We start from the raw sequence: 21351 nt of genomic DNA, 5'->3' as shown, positions 1-21351 counted from the left end.
CTCTTTGTAACTGCTAGGGCCTAAGTTAGATCACTCACCTAGCTCAATAAGTGGTTTGTGATATTAGGCCTACAGCCTATTTAAGTTAACTTAATTTTTTATCCAAACTCCATATGGCGTAAAAACCACATACAGTGCTCAAAGATTCCAAGTTTTCTTAAGCTCAGATATTTAATATTAGCAGTCAGGCATAGGCTATGCCAGTATAAATCCTAACCCTAAATTACAGAGGGCTAGGCCTACATGATTAAGTTAGTAAGTTAAATGCTCCATAGTACTATGAAATGGAAAAAAACTTGAGAAAAGTGCAACAGACATTTTAGAAACATTTTCCTATTTCGATGAACTTTGGTGACACTGAAAATGTAAAGAACTTTTCTTCAGGGCAACCTGGCATGTCTTCTCTACTCAAGAGATGGGGTTTTGAAAGGTCTAAGTTTTAGAGCAAATATACTGTTTATAATATTGCTTTAGATGTTGAGATAGCCTTTAATTAGTGAGATAAAGTAAATCGTGACAAGCCCCCAAAAAATTAACAAATTACAACCACTAGGTCTGGGTCAAATTGGAACTTAGACTTGGAAAATTCATGGGGAGTTTCCTAAAGTAAGCTGGTTACATTCAGGATTGAATTTAGCGAAAACTTTTCCTAATATAAAATAAAGCAAAGCTAAAAAACTTACGAGCGATGTATATATGAATACATGGATCCTCCTTGGTAAATTTTGTTAAATTATAGAAGATCAACCGGTTACACTGAGGCTTTATTACACTGCCATTGCCATTGAAGCCATTACTTCTCTCTTCTTAACCAACCAATCCATCCAACCAAACCAACCAATTGTAATTCATTTTTGCCTTCTTCTACTCCTACTTAAACCACTGCCTTCTGTAGCTATAAAAGTAATGATTTTCCAATGCTTCAAAACGTTATATATGTATGTACCTATAACAAAAAATGGATTAAAAGGGAGGTGCTGTATGTATTAAGAATAATTGTGCCACAACCATTTAAATTGATAATTATTTTCAAATTGTGCCGACATTACTGTCATTAAAAGAAAGAACTCCGATAATAATGCGAAACTTAAATCCACCGAAGCTGTGTAACGTTACCAGACTAACGATTAAAAAAATGATGCCTAAAGCAAAAATTATCAGTGGTAGGTTTAAGGGAGAAATAGTCTTAATCCCGCGAATACTGATGATTTCATCCGAATTACCCTTTGAATTTAAGCAACTACAATTTCCTTAGTGTCTTGCTTTCGCAATCACCATTATAAGGCACTAGGGGAATCCCTGACTATCGTTGGTTTATTTGTAGAAAAAAAAATGCTTTTCACACATACAGATGTATTTTGTTAGCGCAGCAACGCGCGCCGGGTAACTGCTAGTATTATCATATAAATGGCCTGGAGGCTTAACCATTGACTATAACAATAGTGTTATATAGTCAATGGCTTAACCATACATTAATAATTTATAAGAGTCTAATATAGTAGGGTTCCTAAATGGCTATACTGCTCACCTGCCAAGTAATCAAAAGTTTAGTGGCACACCCAGGGGGGGGGGCTTTGGGGGCTTAAGCTCCCCCCCCCCAAGGACCTAAGGTTAACTCTTTATGAGGGTCAGGAGTCAGCTGTATATATGTGAAATGTTCACTAGTTTTTATTTTTAAAATATCGTTAAGTTTAAAGCTATTCTTACGACAGAATTTAAATTAAATACTGCACAGCAAGGAGCACGCGTTTTGTAACGAGTATTTATGCAGACAGACAGAGACAGCACAATGCTCACTTACTTGTCCTTGACGTGCTCGCGCTGTGTGCTGTGTGTAGTTGACCCCGTCCGCCCATAGGTAAAGCTCGGCACTGCCCCCTGAGTGTGTGGGAAACACCCGGTTAGATGTTGGGTCAGTCGTCATGGTCAGGTCCGGCAAACTCTTCGATAGTGTGTGGAGTGTGGGGGGCTCAAGTAAACGGTAAAAACCGGAAAATAGTTCCTATGAGTCAAAATAAAGAGAAAACAAGAATACAACCTTTTACAATTGCTTTGTCAACCAAATATCCACCATTTGTATTTTCTACATCAATATTTTTATATCTAGGTATTCTTCCCACAGAACATAATGAAACTGATTTGTTAGAAAATAGATATAAACCAAGGCTCAATTAATTAACCAGTACAAACATTTGTTTTTAAATGCTGTATATATAAACATATATATATTACTTGGTCCAGTAAAATCTTTTTTAAATGGCTGCCATTTTAATATTCGTAATTTAAATTACTAAAAAATTGTTGATTATGATATTAGGCTAATTATGAAAAAATTTAAAGTACACTTTTATTTAGTATTTCAATTTCTTATCAAACAACACCATATTCAAAAAGATCCAATAAAAATAGCTGAAACCTTATAAGTTTTAGTTATAAAATAAAGGCAAAAGGAGGTGACTGCAAAGTGAGGTATTCTACCTCATTTTATAACCAAACCCCCACTGCAGCAAACCTGCAGACTAAGCGAATTTCAATTTGCTAAATCTTTTACTAAAATATTTCCATAAACAAGACATATAGTTATTTCCCATTTCAATAACATTAGATTTAACGAGTATCTATATATTTGGTGCTAACGGGAAGGTAAAAAGTGTTTTTTCCACCAAATGTCAAGTATATAGGATTAAAAAAATAAATGTACCAAAAACCCCTAACCGAAATAAAACTGTTGTAGGTTGCTTGTACTGTATGGATGTACAGTATGTTGAACAAATTTTGTACATTTATTTTTTTGGTTAGGGTTCATCATACACTACAAATCATAGACACTATTGAACCTCCAAATATGTAATTCTTAAAACACATGGCTCACTTACTCTACAGATCATAGTCTATACGAGCCTCGTAAATAATATTGAAGGTTCACTTACTCTACAGATCATAGTCCCTATGAGCCTCGAGTCTTATATTTAAAAATACAGTAGGAAGGTTCACTTACTCTACAGATCATAGTGCCTATGAGCAAAGCGTATGAATTGAAGGGTTGAGTGGATGAAGGGGGCAAGTAAAAATTTTGTAAATATTGAGTTAGGTGCATGGATGAAGGGTGTAAGTGATGCTCTATTTAGGACACTGGCTCCCATAGTACTTTGATAATAACAAAAGTATAATAACAGAGCAGAGATAAGACTGATAAGCATATAATAAAAGACAGTTATTACTTGCACATTTAAAAAATATTTAGTATTTTTAATATTGTGGTATTTCTTTTGCATAGCTAGCTTTTAGTGTCTATTTTTTGGACAAAATTACAGGCCTGCACATAAAGTCAATGATAAAGACTTTAAGTAAGTTGACTTGTTACATTTAAGTTTATTTTCGTGCAACAACCTTATTTAAATGTACTTTTTATGGTAACATGTTGAATTTATTTTAATCGTTTACATCACTTAACCCCTTATTCCACTACGAAACAATTTTTTTAAGTGGATAAAGGAGGTAAGTAATAGAAAAAATAAAATTTTAATAGTAAGGAACATTTCAATTTTTATTAAGTATTGTGCAAAAAAATTTACTTCTCTGCCCTTCCTAATAGCGGTTTAAGAATTAAGATAATTAAAAAAATTAACAAGTTATAACCTGCAAACTTAAGTCCATTTATCTCAAAAGTAACAAAATGTTACTTACCCCCTTCATCCACTCACCCCTTCAATTATTACATACAATCTTGCACCCGTGCGGTGGAGGGAAAAGAGGAAATAGCTGTCTTGCTAGGTTATCTCACCAGGACTATGCACAGGTCAGTGTTCCCAGAACGCGCTCAATGTTTCTATCGACAACTTTAAAATTGTGAAAAAATTGTGTTTAAGAGAGCGTCTAAGAATAACCCCTTTAGATGTAGCTGTTGTAGGGATGAGCATCGATAGTAGATGTTTTTGAAACATCGATGATGATTTTGGATGAAGTATTTGATCGAAGTATTGAAATTTCAATGTTTCCCATACCTAAATCTTTTTAGTTTTGATAAAAATAATATTGGTCTTTAAAAAAATATAATTTTTTTATGTATTATTTATTCTATTGAAAGGCTGATGAAATATTGAATCAAACTGGACTTAGACAAGTAGTGAGTGAGTGACATAACTATCTACATTTGTGCGGTGCTTGTTCTCATGCTGCCTAAAATCAATTTATATTTGTAATAAATTTCAGTGGCAACGCTCCTGCTTTCCAACATAATAAATTAATACTGATATTTATTTTGTCTTGCAAATGTGAAAGAGAAATTGCCAATCTAGAACCTCTAGCTAGCAGCATAGACCAACCAACGCAATGGTGTTTTTAATCAATGCTCGTAGAATATGCCAATCCGTTAATTAGCTGAGGCAGTACAGAGAACAGACGAAAAACTGAAAAAAATCTATTAACAAAGGTGTTCTCGCTACATCGATGGTATCCCTAAGCTGCCTCATCCATTTCTACGACTCTCTCCAAACTAAAATAGACCTTAGACGAATTGGAGTAAACTGCAAGGTAAAATATATTCATCTGACTCATGACTAAAATCATTGAATATACTGTAGATGTAATTGTTTTATTCATGACGTGAATGTTAAAGTCTGCCATGCAGCTAGCTGTAAATAAATTCCACCATTAACTGTTCCTGAATCACAAAGCATATTTAACATGCTCAAATTAATGCATTATATAGGATGTCATCAAAAGAAGTAAATACTAGGGGGTGATTACTACTAAACACAGTAAATAAACTGTAATTAATCAACTTTTTCTAATAAACTTTTATTAAATTCACATTGTATGAGTCAACAATGAATAAACTTAAACAATTTGTAGGAAAAATACATTAATATACCATTGTTTGTACAAAATATGAATTACTAAACTCTTTACAAGTACAGTAGTTATTAAGTAGGTTATACACATAACAGTACAGTATGAGGAATAGAATACTTAACAGTTGCAACACACATATACAGGGTGGCTGAAAAGTAACTTGCACCCCCCTTTAACTTTTCAACCATTTGAGATATTTGAAATCGGTTTGCGGCAACCTTCTTAGATATGAGGGGCTACAATAATCATGGTAAATTTTGAATATTTTGCCCTTAGGGGTAGCGGGTAGCTCAAAATTTTCAAATGACAAGTATAGTCGAGTTTGGTATCATTTTACAGGTCTTGACAAAACAAACACATTGACATAAAGAAAACCAGAATCGGCTCACTAATAACAAAATGGCGCCCTAAATCCAAATAACCATGAGGGTGGCAAAAAAAATAACTTGCACCCACTTAAACTTTTCAACCATTTGAGATATTTGAAATTGGTTTGGGACAACCTTCTTAGATATAAGGGGCTACAATAATTAAGGTCAATTTTGAATATTTTGCCCTTGCGGGGGTAGGGGGTAGCTCAGAATGTTCAAATAGTAAGTATAGTCGAGTTTGGTACCACTAACATAAGCAAACATATACATAGAAATATAAAATAAAGGAGGTGACTGCAAAGTGAGGTATTCTACCTCATTTTATAACCAAACCCCCACTGCAGCAAACCTGCAGATGAAATAAAAATTTCATTTTGTTCGTTTTACAAATAACATAAAGAAAATAGAAATCGGACCATTAATAACAAAATGGCAGCTAAAAATGATTGAGACAATGGTTATTTAAAGTAATTTTGAACTGCCATTTTGTTACTAATGGTCCGATTTCTATTTACTTTATGTTAATTGTTATGTTTCGTCAAGATCTACAAAATGAAACCAAACCCGACTATACTTGCTATTTGAACATTTTGAGCTACCCCCTACCCCCGCTGGCAAAATTTTCAAAACTGACCATAATTATTGTAGCCCTTCATATCCAAACAAGTTGCCGCAAACCGATTTCAAATATCTCAAATAGTTAAAGAGTTAAGTGGGCAAGTTACTTTTCAGCCACCCTGTATATTTATGTTTTGTATAAGAAATAAATAGCGAGGTAAAAAATATCCTCATCAAAAACATATATAAATTACAGTGTTTTATATAAGGTCAAAGTAGCCAAAAAATGGGCTTTTAGAGGTGTTTCATGGTTTTGTTGATTCTTATCTAACAGTATGATTTGTATAAATTAATAAAATTGAGAAAAAAAGTCAAAATTAAATGTATGCAAAACAATTCTTCATTTACCTTCTCTCTATGGCAGATATCTGATGATTTTTAAAGCCACAGTCTATTAAGGCGGTTTCAACTTGATCAATGAAATAGCATATTAGTATTCTTAGATATCAATACTACTGATACTTATAAATACATCACCCTGATTGGTAAAATGGTAAAATAATCATTACCTTACAACACCCTTTCAGATTTAAATAATACCCCCGCCGCAGCAAACCTGCCGACTAAGCGAATTTCCATTTGTCTGAATTGATTTTCAGTTAAATATATTTTAATATAACATTAGGTTTAACGAGTACCTAGGTTTGCTGCTACAAGGAAACTAATAAAGTGTGTTTTTGAGTAAAATATTGATAGCTTAGTACAAAATAAATAAATTTGCCAAGTTTGATCAAAATATATCCATAAACAAGCAAACTACAACATTTGACAATATTCTCCATAAGAATAACATGGGAATTTTAAATTTACAATTTTTTTAATTTTCTCCGTTACTAATAATCGAACAAAAATACTTTTATATACTAAATTATTTGTTTTTTTAAGCTCTTTAAAAAGGTCAAAAGAGAAATCGGGAAATTTTGTGTTTTGAGGGTCAAAAGTGAGAAAAACCAATTTTTACCCCATAAAACCCCCCGTAAAGCCCCGTTCCCATGGTCCGATCATGCTGGTTCGCGAACTCATTCAAGTTTATCCCGCTTTACACCTTTAAACCAAATTTCATCAAAATCGGACAAAAATTACTCAAGTTATCGCGTTCACGGACGTATATATATATATATATATATATAAGTCTATATATATATATATATATATAAGTCTATATATATATATATATATATATATATATACATATATAAAAATTTGAACGAATGGTGTTTTTGGCCTCTGGGGACATCAAAATGAAAAAGTAAATCGGTCCCGGGTCTAGGTCTTACCGTGCCACCTACGGTAATAGCTACTTCCCTATAGGGAAATTCGCTAAAAACAAAGTATTATACAAGTAAAACAAGAAGTTCCAGTTCTACAAGTTGCATTGATCAGTAAAACCCTGGATTGGAGTTAAATGTTAACATAAGATTTATCTTTGATTGATCTTTATTTGTAGGCTACTAATCTTGTATTAATTTATGTTTATTTACAACATTTTATAATTTTTATGACGAGACTGATATCGTGTAATTGTTGAATGGTCAAATACATTCTTGATTCAAAAGTTAATGATAAGTAACAATATATTATGAATTATAGCACTTCATTAGTAGAATGGAACAATGAAACCAAATCATAACTACTTGCAGGGCTGGCCTAGTTATTAAATTATCCAAGGGCATACACCCTTTGATCTTTTAAATATGTTAATAATATGTTTAACCTTTAGTTAAACAGATAAAAATATAAAGATTAAAAATAGATACATTGCCATTCATGATGCAACTGATTTGTTAAGTGGTCAGTGGAATGGATAAAAATTACAAGTCATTAAAAATATATTTTCATAATACCTACAAGTTGTCTATAAATTAAATCTATAGTAAGGAGCTGTTTTGAAAGGATTTTTTTTTCTTTTTTTTGTCCTAGGACGCTAGGCACGAAGCCTGGGATTGTTTTCCACATTACTTCAGGCTAGACCTAGGGGTTGCGGCATTATCACTTAGATAAAATCCATTGGTGAATTGGCGGGGATTGAACCCGGGGCCTCAGGGACTGAAGTCCCGGGCTCTAACCACTACACCAGCTCGCTCCCCATTTTGAAAGGAATGGAGTAAGCCTACAGGTAGTTTATCAGAGAAAATTAGAGTTTTGAGTCAAACAGGTACATACATAATTAGGATCACAAAATATAACACTGAACTTTCATGCTAATCTGACTTCTTTGCAGAGTAGATTGATAAAAAGTGTCAGTTTAAATGTACAATCTATCTACAAATTGGTTGATACATGGGAAAACCAACTGAAGCAGACCATGATGTAGCATTTGACCAGCTAAAGACAGATTTCAAGCCACATAAGCTGCAAAATAAATATTTGTATACACAGAAATTGATCTCTTAGGCCCAGCCCTGTCAAGGTATGCACTGATAAATTTAAAGTATTTATCAAAGTGATCAATGCATTATAAAAGTACAGTACTAAATTACAAATATTACACACAATAAACACAAAGCCAACTGAAGTTCTAAATAAATAAACTTTGTACACTTTAACGTTACAAACAATAACTTAAAACTAATGGAGTATAAATGTCTCAAAAAAAGAATCTTTTGTCATGTACCGTAGACTCCCATAAAAAAAAATGCACTCTGGAAAATCTGGACTGGTAAAATGGAATATTAACTTAAATTAACTGATTAAATAACAAATTTGTAAGACGATATTTTGCCAGTTTCCTGCCTTTAATTTTCTGGAAAAAACCGTTGTTTTTTATTTTTTATTTTCTGTAACGAACAAATAAAATTACTTATGTAGCTTTTTTGTAACTGTAGACACTCTTTATAATGCCCTCGGTTGTATGGTTTGTGAAGATAAGTTGGGCTTTGCTAATTAATGCATTGCATTGTATGCAGTGTTGAATTGTTTAATACTACACTTACAGGGCGACAGCAATAGTAGCCTTTTATCTGCCGTTACCATCATTCTGAAGGATGCATGGTTAAGTTATGACTGACTCTAGAAAAACTGATTTAGTGGAATCCTGATTAACTGTCAGCCTTACTTGTATTGGACTTTGAGAGTCTAAGGTATATGTTTAACACAACTACCTATTAAGGACAGATTTTAACAAATTGTCATTTTAAGCAAATTAAATCTATATTATGTGTCAGTTTCAAATTGCACGGAAACTTGGGTTCTTTTCTTAAGTTACTGAGATAGTACAAAATTAAAACCTAGTTTTTTGCTACATACCTACAATAGTACTAAATTCCATATTACGATAGCTTGCTAAATGAAAGTTAATTTAATCTTTTGAGACCCAGGAATTCCCCAATTGATTGAGAGTAGGGGATAGTAAATGTATTTAGAGTAAGGGAAAATCAAGAGCTTGGGAAACAGGTTTCTTTGATATCAGCTGTCATTGAAATACTTTATGTATGGAGTTATGAAATAGTTATTTGTGTAACTAGTGGTGAAAGTGGCACTTTGCTGCACACGAGAGCAATGTTTACACACGAGCCACAGGCGAGTGCGAAATGATGTCGAGTGCAGCAAAGGCACTCCGCTATTTTTCCTCGGCAAGAAATGTGCTCCGCGTTTTGAGAATATAGTTCCGTATGTTTTTGTAATTTGAAGTGGTTTCCGCACCTAAAAAAAATGCGGTAAAGGTATTTTCTTGTTTATTAAGATCGTAGGAATGTTTTAAAAACGTTTAAAAGAAAAGTCCAGAAAGTTCAGAAATACCAAAACTATAAACACGAAATGACAGGTTAAATCGTAGTTATAATAGTCAATCAGCTGTTCATAGTATTATTATCTTTTAAGTGTTGCCAACCTATTTCCAAGCGTACACAGATTACGTGCATAATAGAACCACGCTGTTTTGTGTTGTTTCGATAGAATCCTGATGTGCGACAAAGTATAAACCGTACGACAAAGTATAAACCGTACGGCAAAGTATAAATATGCAGCAATTAGCAGCTTTATGTACTATAAACAGTACAAGGAAGCCAACTTTGTCGGGTGACTGTAGGAAAAAGAAATTTTTTGAAGTAAAAGAAAACTAGGTTGATTTTAAAGCTACTCGAAGAAATGTTATGTTTTCCATCAAAACGTATAAGACTTAAAGATAACTATTCTATCACATACAAGTGTAATGTTTTTGTTAGTCTTTACAGGAGAATACACAATCAATCACTGCTATCTGGAGTAGAAGAAGAAGAAACACTCTCTTCCACCCTCTTTTGTGTCAGTCGGTTGTAAATGTCTCTCAGTCGATGTAAAAGTTGTCCGTACTGATAGACTCCTCGTCTCTCACCAAAGGGATCCTAGAGAATAATAAATAATAACCAGTGATGTTAGCGGATCAATTATTTGTGACAAGTAAGGTAGGATAGTTTAAAACACATTTGACAGATTCGACTAAATGTGTTACAGTTTATGCAGGACAAATTTTAAGAACCAATAACAAAACTATACTATTGTTAAGCTCCAGTCACAATACAAGCTGTGAGTGGCAGAGCCTAGGAGGGTTAAGATTAAGGAGAGGGCACAAGAATAGGGATATACATGTTACGGTGAAGCCAGCTTTAGCAGAACACTAGAGGGGCACGCGGAGCTGTAGAGTGACAAAAAGCTGCCTTTATAACATGGGAGAGATAGGCAAAAAAGCGATGCACACGGTTTCAAATTAAAATTCCCGCTAAACTAAAACAAATGTGTTATTCACTGATGGCATTCTTAAAGTAAATTAAATTTCCTATCAAATTATGTAAATATTTTCTGTGAAAACTATTATTTATTAATTTATGATATAAATTAATAACTGTGGCGAAATGCGCATCAGGTATAAAAAATATCATCAAGAAGAAGAAGGCAACAAAAACCAAAAAGGTAATATTATTTGTTATTTACTATTGAAGATCAAGTTACTTTTATGATCTAGGCTATCTATACAAATTAACAATTTATGTGTTCCTTCAGAGTTTTTCGAAATAATATATATACATTTATTTTAGTCCAGTGCATTACATATTAATTTATTGAGTATATCCAGTAAGGTCATGACCCGGACAAAATTGATAACAGGCTGAAAATTGGTTGAAACGTTCAGAACAATGTCCTGAGTGGCCCACACAAAGTCCCAAGAAATCCCAGTTGGGGAACAGCCGCCATCTTGGAAATTTAGATTTTTTGCTATATCATTTGAAATAATTGTCTGAAAGGCCTTATTTATGTCTCAAATTAAATGTTTTGGACTCATGTATGTGGGTAATATATAATTAAATTTTGAGTTAATACGTTCTAAGCATACATTTTATTTATATTAACCTTAAAATAATATCCATAACAATGATATAAATTTACAAAATATTTACAAAATGAAGCTTTTTCTCTTTTTCCATAATGGACTTGTTAAAACCATTAACCCTTTTGAAATTTCTTGCAACCCACTAACTATGCTTAGTCATTGGAATTGGTTAAATATAATGCTGATAGCCTATATCTAAATTATGTGGTAACAGCTGATTAAATGAGTAGCTAGTATGAGAAGAGTTAAAGTCAGCTGTAGTCAACCAGAAAATACCCCTCACAACCAACACAAAACGCTTTCTTTGAGATTGTTATAGTTTTAGTTGAAATATCATGGAAGGAACTATATGGCATTGACATAATACGTCAGTGTATGGTAAAACACGTAATGATGGAGTTCCTGACTTAATCAAACACTCGAACAGTGTAGTGGTGCATGTTAACTGTATAAAAGGAATACACCTGTCGCATTGCCCTGATGCCCTGTGACATGCATGTACTACCTGTTAAGCGAAATGTCCGCACGTTACTCGGTGAATTCAACTTCAAACGTCAATGTATGTTTTGTGAACAAGACATTAACTCTAAAGAACTTAAGCATCCAGAACGCCAAGTGCCGTATTAGTCCACTGTCAAATGTACACCCGTGTGCTCCTTGATGAGGCAGGTGTGGGAGTAGTCTTAATCTCTTTGTTTGACCTTTGAGAAATACAATTTCGATGGTGGCACTCTTGAAAATTGTGCGTTTGAACGCTGTGGGTAAAAAACAAAATGGCCGCCATTTAAAATGTTTAAAGTCAAATTCCATGAAAACCAGCTATTAAAATAAAGTTTTGCAACACATTATTTAAAGTCCTTTTTATTCCAAATCGAATGACACTTTATTTGCGAAAATCGGATAATAAATAAAAAAGTTATTTAACTTTTGTTATTAATGCTAATTATCAAAATGGCAGTCATTTTAACACCACAAAGTTAAGTTCCATAGAAACTAGTGACAAAAACATTATAAAAGTTACATAACTTTTTTTATTTATTATCCGATTTTCGCAAATAAAGTGTCGTTCGATTTGTAATAAAAAGGAAAGGACTTTACATATTGTGTTTCAAAGTTTTGTTTTAATTGCTGGTTTTCATGGAATTTGACTTTAAAAACTTTTAATGGCCGCCATTTTGAAATTCGATGAGCCTAATCAAAGATTTTTTCGGAGAATGTTAATGGTTTATACTTAAAGTTTATACCAAGTTTCATAAAAATATCTTCAAGGGCTATTGAGTTATGAGTTATTTTCAAAAAATTCAAAATGGCGGATTACGGCTAAACTAAGCCGAAATCGAAACAAATTTATACAACATTTTTGACTTATTTTTGCACATAGAATCTGAATCTGCACAGTCCACAACGCTTTACTGAAACACCCTTTATTACTTTTTGAAATATTTAACTGTCCTGGGACATTACATCAACCCTGATTAATTTTATTTATGAAAAATATAAAATTATGTTTTATGAAATAATGGTTGATCCTACATAAAAACTGTAATCATATTTTTTGTGCAGATTTAAAATAGCTACATTTTGGTATCAACAATTCTTTTGTAACCCTAACGGTTACTGATATAAGTAAGAAAACAAGTTTGCGATGGCGGCCATTTTGTTTTTTACCATTCGGCGTTCAAACGCACAATTTTCAAGAGTGCCACCATCGAAATTGTATTTCTCCAAGGTCAAACGAAGAGATTAAGACTACTCCCACACCTGCCTCATGAAGGAGCACACGGGAGCCTGTATATGTACATTTGACAGGGGACTATATAGTGTCGTTACAACGCTTAATTTTGTTTCATCCGTAAAGACTATGGCTTTGCAGCGTTCTGACACTTGGGCAGACAAAGGAATGTTGAGAGTCAATACCAAAATTGACCTAGTCGCCAGTAAGGCTCGATACCATCGTGCATGTTATACACACTTCAGTCGTCCAGAAACATTTCCGCCTACTTTACACTAATTTCAGGTAACGCTGGGTCCCCAGAAAACTCAGTGAAGAAAGAAGCTTTTGAGGTACTCTGTGAATATTTGGAAAATAATGACGAATGCTAGTTCTCCTTTTGGGAGTTAATCGAGTTCATGAAATCCTACGCTCCACATGAACCTACATACAGCGAAAAACACCTGAAAAGAAAGCTACAAAACCATTTTTGTGACCAGTTTGTCATTGCTGAACAAATTGGAAAGCCAAACGTTCTTTGTTTTACAGGGACAGCCTACAATATTTTATCATCGAATTGGTACACTGATAAGAACAGCAATTCTGAGAAAGAAAATATGAGAATAGTAGAGACTGCAGCAAAGATTATCCGACATGAGATCAGGTACCGAGTTTACGATTGCTCTGTATAACCAACCAAAGAAAACATTTCATCAGGAAGCAAAGATATGTTACCAAAGACATTGAAAATAATGATAAGAACAATTATACAAACACGAAAGTCATTTAAAGATGATAAGGCTTTAAAGGCAACTAATATCGCTCATGCAATTATTGCTGCAGCTCCATTTTCACACACTTTTACCAGTTTTTCACGGCGGTTAAAATTCACGCATAATTCCCAATTTTTTCGGAATTCCCGGTCGCTGACAACCCTAGACACTATTCAGCTTAAGTTAATTATAATGTCATTAACGCAGCTGGCACAAAACCTATAGAACGCAGTATGCGTGGGGGGAGAGTAGGGCTGCCTCTCACCTCTTCAGTACGGCCGCGCTGGCTTCAATGAAACTCCGGCGTGTGTACTCCTTAATGTTTAATCCTCCTAGGGCAGAGCGACGACGCTGACAATAATTTTTGTGTATGACAATACATGCAGGCAGCAAACATTACATTTTTAAATGCCCCAATTACCACTCCACATTCTGTCACTTAGCTCGCAATGTGTCACATGTACCAGCTTACTGAAAAATGCAAAGACGCAAACAGGCCAAGTTTGTGAGAAAGTTAAGTGATACGGAAACCGAAGTAGAAATAACTTTGTTCATCCCTTCCCTTAGCCTACGAAACAAATGAAGGTACACACAAAACCTGCCTCTGCACTTGACGAACCATCTTTGTCACATCTAAAAAGGCACTGCTACGTTTGACAAGTCGTTCTCGTAATGATGCAACACTGAAGGTGGTGGGTGGCATCTACCAATGAATAAGTGTACTATTCCGAGCTAGGACTGTAGCACATTGGCCTTTAGTTTCTAATTCTTTTATAGCTGTTCCCGATTATAGTGAGTACGACAGAGACAGATGTATTGTTTTCAAACATGAAAACCATTATAGGTTGATACTATGTTAGGTTGTGAACTCCTACGAGAAACATTTAGCTGTGAATTGGATCTTTTAAATTCCAGTTAATAACGCTCTGGTTATTTTTTGAATTTTCCATAACATTCTCAAATATTGGGTGTACAAATATTGACAGATTACTAGCACTAAGACTGATGACTAACACCAAAGAGAATAGTTTGGCTCTTTTTGAATAAAAAAACAATCATAGCAGATTTCAGTGGATATTAAAATTAATACCGCCTCGAAGAGTTAGCCATGGGTAACAAAATTACCTATCCAGTATTTTTCATATATTCAAGCGTTGATGTAAATTTAAAGATGTTGCCTAACCTACTAACTCGCCTGTAATAATTTTTGTTGTGTTGGCGTATTTAAAATTATTGTTTTCTTTGTTTAGCGTAAAATATGATTTAAATTATTCGCTGGTTTGTGCAAACCCATTTGAGGGTAAACACATTAAGAGATATATAATGTACTGGTCTTATAACTTCTTTGGTTTCTAGACCCAAGGTGTATCTTTTGTTTTTGTTTACATATCATTGATTCCAAATGTTTCAGTGTCCGAATATTTATAGTATTTTTAAACTGGACAAGGAGGTAAAGTGGAGTCTAAACAGCAAATACTTACATTCATTGTAGTGCCTGTGAGCCTGTTTTTGCTCTGTGCGAGGGTTTCGTAAGACTCAAAGAACTGCAGAAAGCTCTTCTCCATAGCTTCGATCAGAGGAGCTGGCATGTTGATGGCAAAGTCATTGTCCAACATACCAATGACAGCTACTCTTAGCGTCTCGTGTTGAATTATCTCATTGTACCGGGCTACATCTCCAGGTACTCTTTCCTAAAAGATCCAACTCATTAGAAAAACCTCGTATGTACCATTTGCTGTTACATTTTTGAAGTAAAAAAGTTTCAGAAAATCCTGTATAAAAATTAATTATTATTTAACACTAATACCGAAACCCTACACAGGCTGACGCTAACCGAAACCCCCGGTCTGTGAGACCTCATTTGAAGATAATGGACCTCGCTTAGAAACACACAAACCGAAACACTGGGCCTGAGAGACCCCGCTTTAAAATACACTAACGCTGGGCTTCTGAGACGGGCATGTTATGAACAGACAACCTGTCAAGGTCACGGCACCCACGCAAAATGAACAAACAATATATCAACAGGTATGAGATGAAAAGGGGGGAAGGTATTGGGGGAATGGAATTCCCCATGTAGACAGTGTTGCCAACATGCGTTTGTGAAAATTCCCGTGGGCCTGTCAGACTGGGGTTTCGGTAAAAGTGTTAAAATGCAATTATATGTTTTGGTAAAAGTTGTTCTTTTAGATACAGGGTGAGGCAGTGAGAGCACCCCGATTTTCTTTCGTTGAAACATCATAAGCAAAGCAACAAAGAATGAACAGCTGTGCTTATAACATAAATCAAACTATGCAATTTTAGTGAACATTGTGCCTGAGGGTTTTAACACTGAGATTTTGATGTAGGAACCTATTTTAAAAATAGTGATTATTATGCAAACACCCAGAGATTGTTTGGACCACATTCCATACTTGGTCAATACGGCGCTGTTCCAGATTGGAAAACTATAGGGAACTGGGTAAAATGATTTTGGATAACAGCTTAAACCATAAAAATAATCGGTGGGTGCCGCAAAACTCTTTGTACACCAGCAAATGTTGAAAGAGTGTGAGTCGCAGAAACTTAAAGTCCAAAGAGGTTTGCCAGAATGCTTTCGTTGTTGGAAGCTTTACGTTGGCTCTTTGCTGTCTTCTCCCTATAAGCTACTTGAAATTTAAGGTTTTTTCAAAGTTGCCCTAGAGATTTTCTTGAATTTCCAAGAAACTAAAGTGATTCCTGAAGAAATGTTGGAAGAAGTTTTCAATGGCATTTTCAAGTGACTGAAAAGGAATGTCAAGTAGGATAAGGACGTCACATAAAGGATTTTGTTTTCAAGAAATGGAAAAATTACTTTGTTAAGTTAAAATGGCAAAAGATAAGCTGTGTTTTGATGTGCTATTTATATGTATAAGGGTAAATAGTATTGAATTTGTTCTATTTATAAATTGGGGCGCTTTCATTGCCCCTCCCTGTATAAATAAAAATACATACAAATAGTTTTTCAGTAGCCTATTTCATAACAATTAAATATTTAGTTTATTATTAAGATTTGTGATGAGTATTATGATGTATATTATTAAAACTTACAATTGCATATATATAAAAAAAAGTGTTTTTCACACTTATTAAATTATACTTAGGCCTAAATGGAGAAAATCTTAATAAAAATATTAGATAGTGTCTAATTTAAAATATATTTATTTCTGCTATGACTATCATTTTGCAGTGTGCTAAATTATGAATACACCATTATCTTATCAGATCAAACATAACTGTACTTAAATTATCGTATTCTACTAGTAATAAGAATGAATCTTTATCTGTACAAAAATAAAACTTCACCAATAATAAATTCAGTACATGTTACAGTTAGAAAGGTAACCTTTTTTTCAATCCAAGATAACTTGACAGAAATTAAGCACATTATCGTACTTTCAGGAAGACTTACATTCAATTAGCAGTATATTCTCCTGAATATAAACCTCACCTCAAGTTGTCAATATTAATTTTTTTTCAATCAATATTGATGTGAACCAATATTTTACATAATTACAGGAGACTCAAGATAGCTCAAATTCAAACCCAAGCAATCGTGTAGAGTGTAGACATCACCATCCTCTCCCGCGATCGCGGCAAAATTCTGATTATCTCCTGCAACCAAGAAGACATCAATATCGACTCCCGCAGTTATGGAAACGTCATTGTCGTCTTACGAGACCACGGCAAATTCATGAACATCTCCTGCGGCCATCTAAACATCATCATCGCCTCCCTTTGTCACGGAAAGGTGATCCTCGTATTGTGCGATCGCGACAAAATCATGAATTTTGAGATTAGATTTTACATGGTCCATAAAATTTCCGTATGAGACAACAAAATAAAGACAAAATCCTGACTTTTTCAAGACCATTATGATATTCAATACTGATTTCCGGCTTTCTAATTCTTGTTTTTCCCGACTACTAGACAAAATGTTTCAAAGCTTCGAACTTGTCAAAATAGCAATTTTAAAAAACCATAAGTAGGCCTATATACAAACATTTAGATAGCACTGTCATGATAATACTAAATCAATACATTACAGCGAGGGGTTGGTAGCAGACTTTGAACAACCCCGCGCCACGTGACACAACAAAAACTGGTGCATAAACCCACTCCACAGTTGAATATTACAGTGTTAGGAAAATGCCCTTGCCATAAGATAAATACATGCACTAGACAACTCGGATGAAATTCAAAATCAAGCAGCCCTATACAATCGCATAATTCGGCAGCTAGGAAAACCCGCCTTTACTCAAGACTTAGAAGTGATTGGTAAGTAAACGCCATATAGAAACACTGAATTCATGTGTTTTCAATACAATTCAAATGAAAGGTTGATTTTTAAATCTTCAAACCCTACATTAAAAACGTTTTATTAAATGATTAAAATTTTTGTTCTGATCCCTTGGCATTTGACTTATCCAAGATCCCTGCGTTTTGATTGGCCAAATGAGAAGCTCACCCTCTCAAATCCTGGTTCATTGTGGTAAGGCTTGTCGGTGAGAAGACTTTGTATGGAGATGAGGACGCTAGAGAGGGTCTGTGCTGGACTCCAAGCTGGTCCACTCCAAGTCCTACAACATGGACAGTATAGGCTACAGGTTTCTGTTTCAGAAAGTCCAGCTACTTAAAAAAAATTCTATTTAACCCTTCAATGTGGTTTGATGAGCCTACTTCATCACACATAAAAAGACTTTGCCACGATTTGACGAGACAATGTCGTCATTACGCGTCCTAGTAGGTGGTGGCATATGACGACGAATTAGGTACGGTAGGCTAACTATATCGAACTAGGACTGTATACAAAAAATTGTCCGATAGTTGCTCAATCTTTTACTGCTGTTCCCGATCGTAGCGAGTGCGACAGAGTTAGAGGTAGGTACTGTTTACATTCATAATAGGCCTAACTATGAAAGTTTCTTATTTTGGAAGGACATGAACCCTCTAGAGAACTATTTAGTTGTGAATATGGACCTAAAACTCCAGTTGATAAACCCCCCCCCCCCTCCCAGGTGTTTGGAATTCTATTTAAAAAGAATTTTATCCTAGCAAGCACTATTACTTATGCCAAACATCATCAAAGGGTATAACGAGAAAAATACCTTCCTTATCAGCATCTGACGGGAGTTAAAAAATCCTGTCTTGAAGGGATAAATCTTAAATCAATAATCTAAGTTTGATCATTGAACTTGGTACAGACAAGTAAGCTGTTGGCTCAAGTAGGCTATTGCAAGACCTTCACCGTATCTTTTCACAAAAATATGTAACTTAATCCTCAATACGTATAACTTACCAATATTTTAAAACGTTTAGGCTTCTAAAGTGAATAAATTGGTCAACTCTCGAGTAGATACTCTCTCTGAGGTCAATGTTATCACGGCAAATTAGGATGGTGGTTTAGGCTAAGAAGTGATAACAGATTAAAATACTTACTTTACGAAATTAGGGTATGGACAACTCACCCTAAAATACTGAGACACACTTTTCCACACTTGTAAAGATTCGGATTGAATCTAACTTTATTTCCACCAGTTGTCATTAGACGTACTTTGGGAGGCCTGATCGGATAATCAGGTGGGAATCGGAGGATGAAATAGAAAAACCCTCCTTCATAAGGAGTATCAAAAGCTCCTGTGATGAGAGCATGGACAACAGTCATATTTTGATCATCAGGCACGACTAGAATACCTGGAGGTGGTTCGTGGTAGATAGCCATCATATCCCTAAAACAAATACACAATAGGCTAATGTGTTGTAATTCTAATCATTGGAAATTTTAGCCTACTCTAATTACATTAGGCCTAACAAAAAGCTAAGATTAAAAACTGACAGATGATGTGTAAAACATTGGTAGAAGGATTAGGCCTACCGGTAGCCTAGCCTATATTCATGTTGCATTCTACATAAGCCATGAACCAGAGATAGACCCAGACAAAACTGATAGGTAACCTTAAGACTGAATTCTTGAGGAATATCTACTTTTCCCAGGCAAAGATGGGTGCTCAACTTAAATCTATGAACGAGAGTGACTTAGGTTATCATTAGCTAAGGTTATGATTTAGCTTCTTACCTCTTAATCCTTAACAAACATGAGGGCGGTGGATTTCCTTCCTCGTCATTAAAGGGGGCTAGTGGATTCCAATCAGCACTACTTGGTACAAGGTTTTGTGCTAATAATTCATCCAAATTGTCAATATTTGAAGGCTGAGGAAGACTATCCGAACCGGGAATTGTGGTCACTGCTGGTGGACTGTCTTGCAAATACGTCAAGGGAGTAATCCCTTGTGCTTCGATTTCCTCAAGATTGAAAAAATGCATCATATTGCATCTATTGTATCACAACGCACGAGCTTAGAGAAATATGGGGTACAGTTTCTTAACGGGGCTACGCCAATATTGATTGAAACTATCGAATCGAAAATATTGATTAATAATCGATATTTTTAAATATATCTATTATAAAATAAAACTATCATAACCTAACCTAACCAACCAAACTTGCTGGAAATATGCCTGGCAGCAATTAAATAGGTAAGCCCCTACCTAAAGTAGGCCTAAAATCACAACAGCGCAGCGCTGGGACAGAATATCATGGAAATTAGTAAGCCACAAGTAAATTCACGTCTTGTTTCTTTCAACACAACATCTATTAAGGTCTACTAACTACCTAAAGCTTATCAAGTTAAGTTATACAGTTAGTAACTGGTATTCCGAAAAGTAATAATTTATTAGACCACAACAACAAGCAGGTCACTTTATCTGATTCTTCTATTCTGACAGTTCGAGTTCAGTTGTAATGTTCTGTCTGAGTGAGTTTAGTGTTCAGTTCAGTTCAGTGTAAGTGTAGTAAAGTTAGTTAGTAGTAGTGTAGTGAGTGAGTGAGAGACTTCACTGTGCGCACTTCGACTCTCGTCTCGACTCTTCGACTCGACTTCACTTCAACTTCAGTCTTTTTTCCTTCTATTTTGTCAAAAATGGCTGGCTTTGATCTGTAATAACAATGCAGCCGCGTGGTTCAATATTTTACACATATCTTTTTCATTTTGGTTACTTCCTTCGAGTTAGTATTGTCATCTCAAATGAACAGTTTGTTAGTTGCATGGTTATACAATTGCCAATAGTATGTTTTTGTTAACATAGTTAATATTCACATGGTCATTATTATTTTGTAATTTGTTTTTCAAAAACATTGGGATATTTATAATGGTAAGATGGGATTTTGAGGAAGGTCAGGGTTGAGTGTCTTCACTGCTTGGGGTCTATCAAGCAGACTTTCCTAACCCGAAAGAGGATAGGACCGTGGAATGAAGAATCCACCAGTCAGGAACACACGGGAGAAACATTTAGGTTTGTTTTGAGTGTGTCAGTTGGGTGTCAGTGTGTTTTTTGTATTCTCTAAAGAGGTCTTTTGATCATGCGAAGGAATGCGTTTAACAATTAGTATATCTCTAGGTCTTTGGTCTTCATTAGATCTGTCAAAGTGATAACTTGTCCATACTTCTTGTCGGTTATCTTTGTATTATTTTTTTAAAGAATATGCTACTCTTGCGTAACTATGCTGTGGACATTCTAGTAATATGTGTTCTATTGTTTCAACATTGTTATCCGTGCAGTCATCCAACGTGGTGTGAAATACTTTTTGATTTTATGTAGGCTATTGTTTACGTTTGCGTGTCCAAATCTAGCTCTAAATAT

The 21351-nt window shown here is 34.7% G+C and overlaps 2 protein-coding genes across 5 annotated transcripts in view; both read right to left on the bottom strand.

Annotated features, from left to right (window-relative positions):
- The window catches only part of LOC128998419 (ubiquitin carboxyl-terminal hydrolase 1-like), a 36648-nt gene extending 35825 nt beyond the window's left edge, over positions 1-823 (bottom strand). For all 4 annotated transcript variants that reach the window (XM_054424540.1, XM_054424538.1, XM_054424539.1 and 1 more), the window contains exon 1: positions 684-823. The gene's annotated coding sequence lies outside the window, so the exon portion shown is untranslated. The remainder of the gene's footprint in view (positions 1-683) is intronic.
- An 8915-nt stretch (positions 824-9738) lies between these two features.
- LOC128998520 (ubiquitin-conjugating enzyme E2 Z-like) lies at positions 9739-20337 on the bottom strand. The gene is made up of 5 exons (XM_054424693.1): positions 19727-20337; positions 19119-19379; positions 18119-18230; positions 15114-15323; positions 9739-10165 (listed from the first exon to the last, which is right to left on the bottom strand). The coding sequence occupies exons 1-5, from the start codon at positions 19975-19977 to the stop codon at positions 10028-10030; spliced, it is 972 nt and encodes a 323-aa protein (XP_054280668.1). The 5' UTR covers positions 19978-20337; the 3' UTR covers positions 9739-10027.
- Positions 20338-21351: the final 1014 nt, after the last annotated feature.

The sequence above is a fragment of the Macrosteles quadrilineatus genome, unplaced genomic scaffold, assembly GCF_028750875.1.
Source record: "Macrosteles quadrilineatus isolate MER2022 unplaced genomic scaffold, UCM_ALF_1.0 Scaffold_7__1_contigs__length_78375512, whole genome shotgun sequence".
In the NCBI taxonomy this organism is placed as follows: Eukaryota; Metazoa; Arthropoda; class Insecta; order Hemiptera; family Cicadellidae; genus Macrosteles; species Macrosteles quadrilineatus.
The sequence above is the reverse complement of the archived record's forward strand: the minus strand, read 5'-3'. Positions and strand labels throughout refer to the sequence as shown.

Excerpts from the sequence above, each read along its gene's own strand:
- LOC128998520 (XM_054424693.1), bottom strand. The coding sequence starts at position 19,977 with ATGATGCATTTTTTCAATCTTGAGGAAATCGAAGCACAAGGGATTACT. Across the intron at positions 19,380-19,726 it reads TGTTTGTTAAGGATTAAGAG|GGATATGATGGCTATCTACC; the intron begins GTAAGAAGCTAA and ends TATTTGTTTTAG. Across the intron at positions 10,166-15,113 it reads TCACAGGCACTACAATGAAT|GATCCCTTTGGTGAGAGACG; the intron begins GTAAGTATTTGC and ends ATTATTCTCTAG.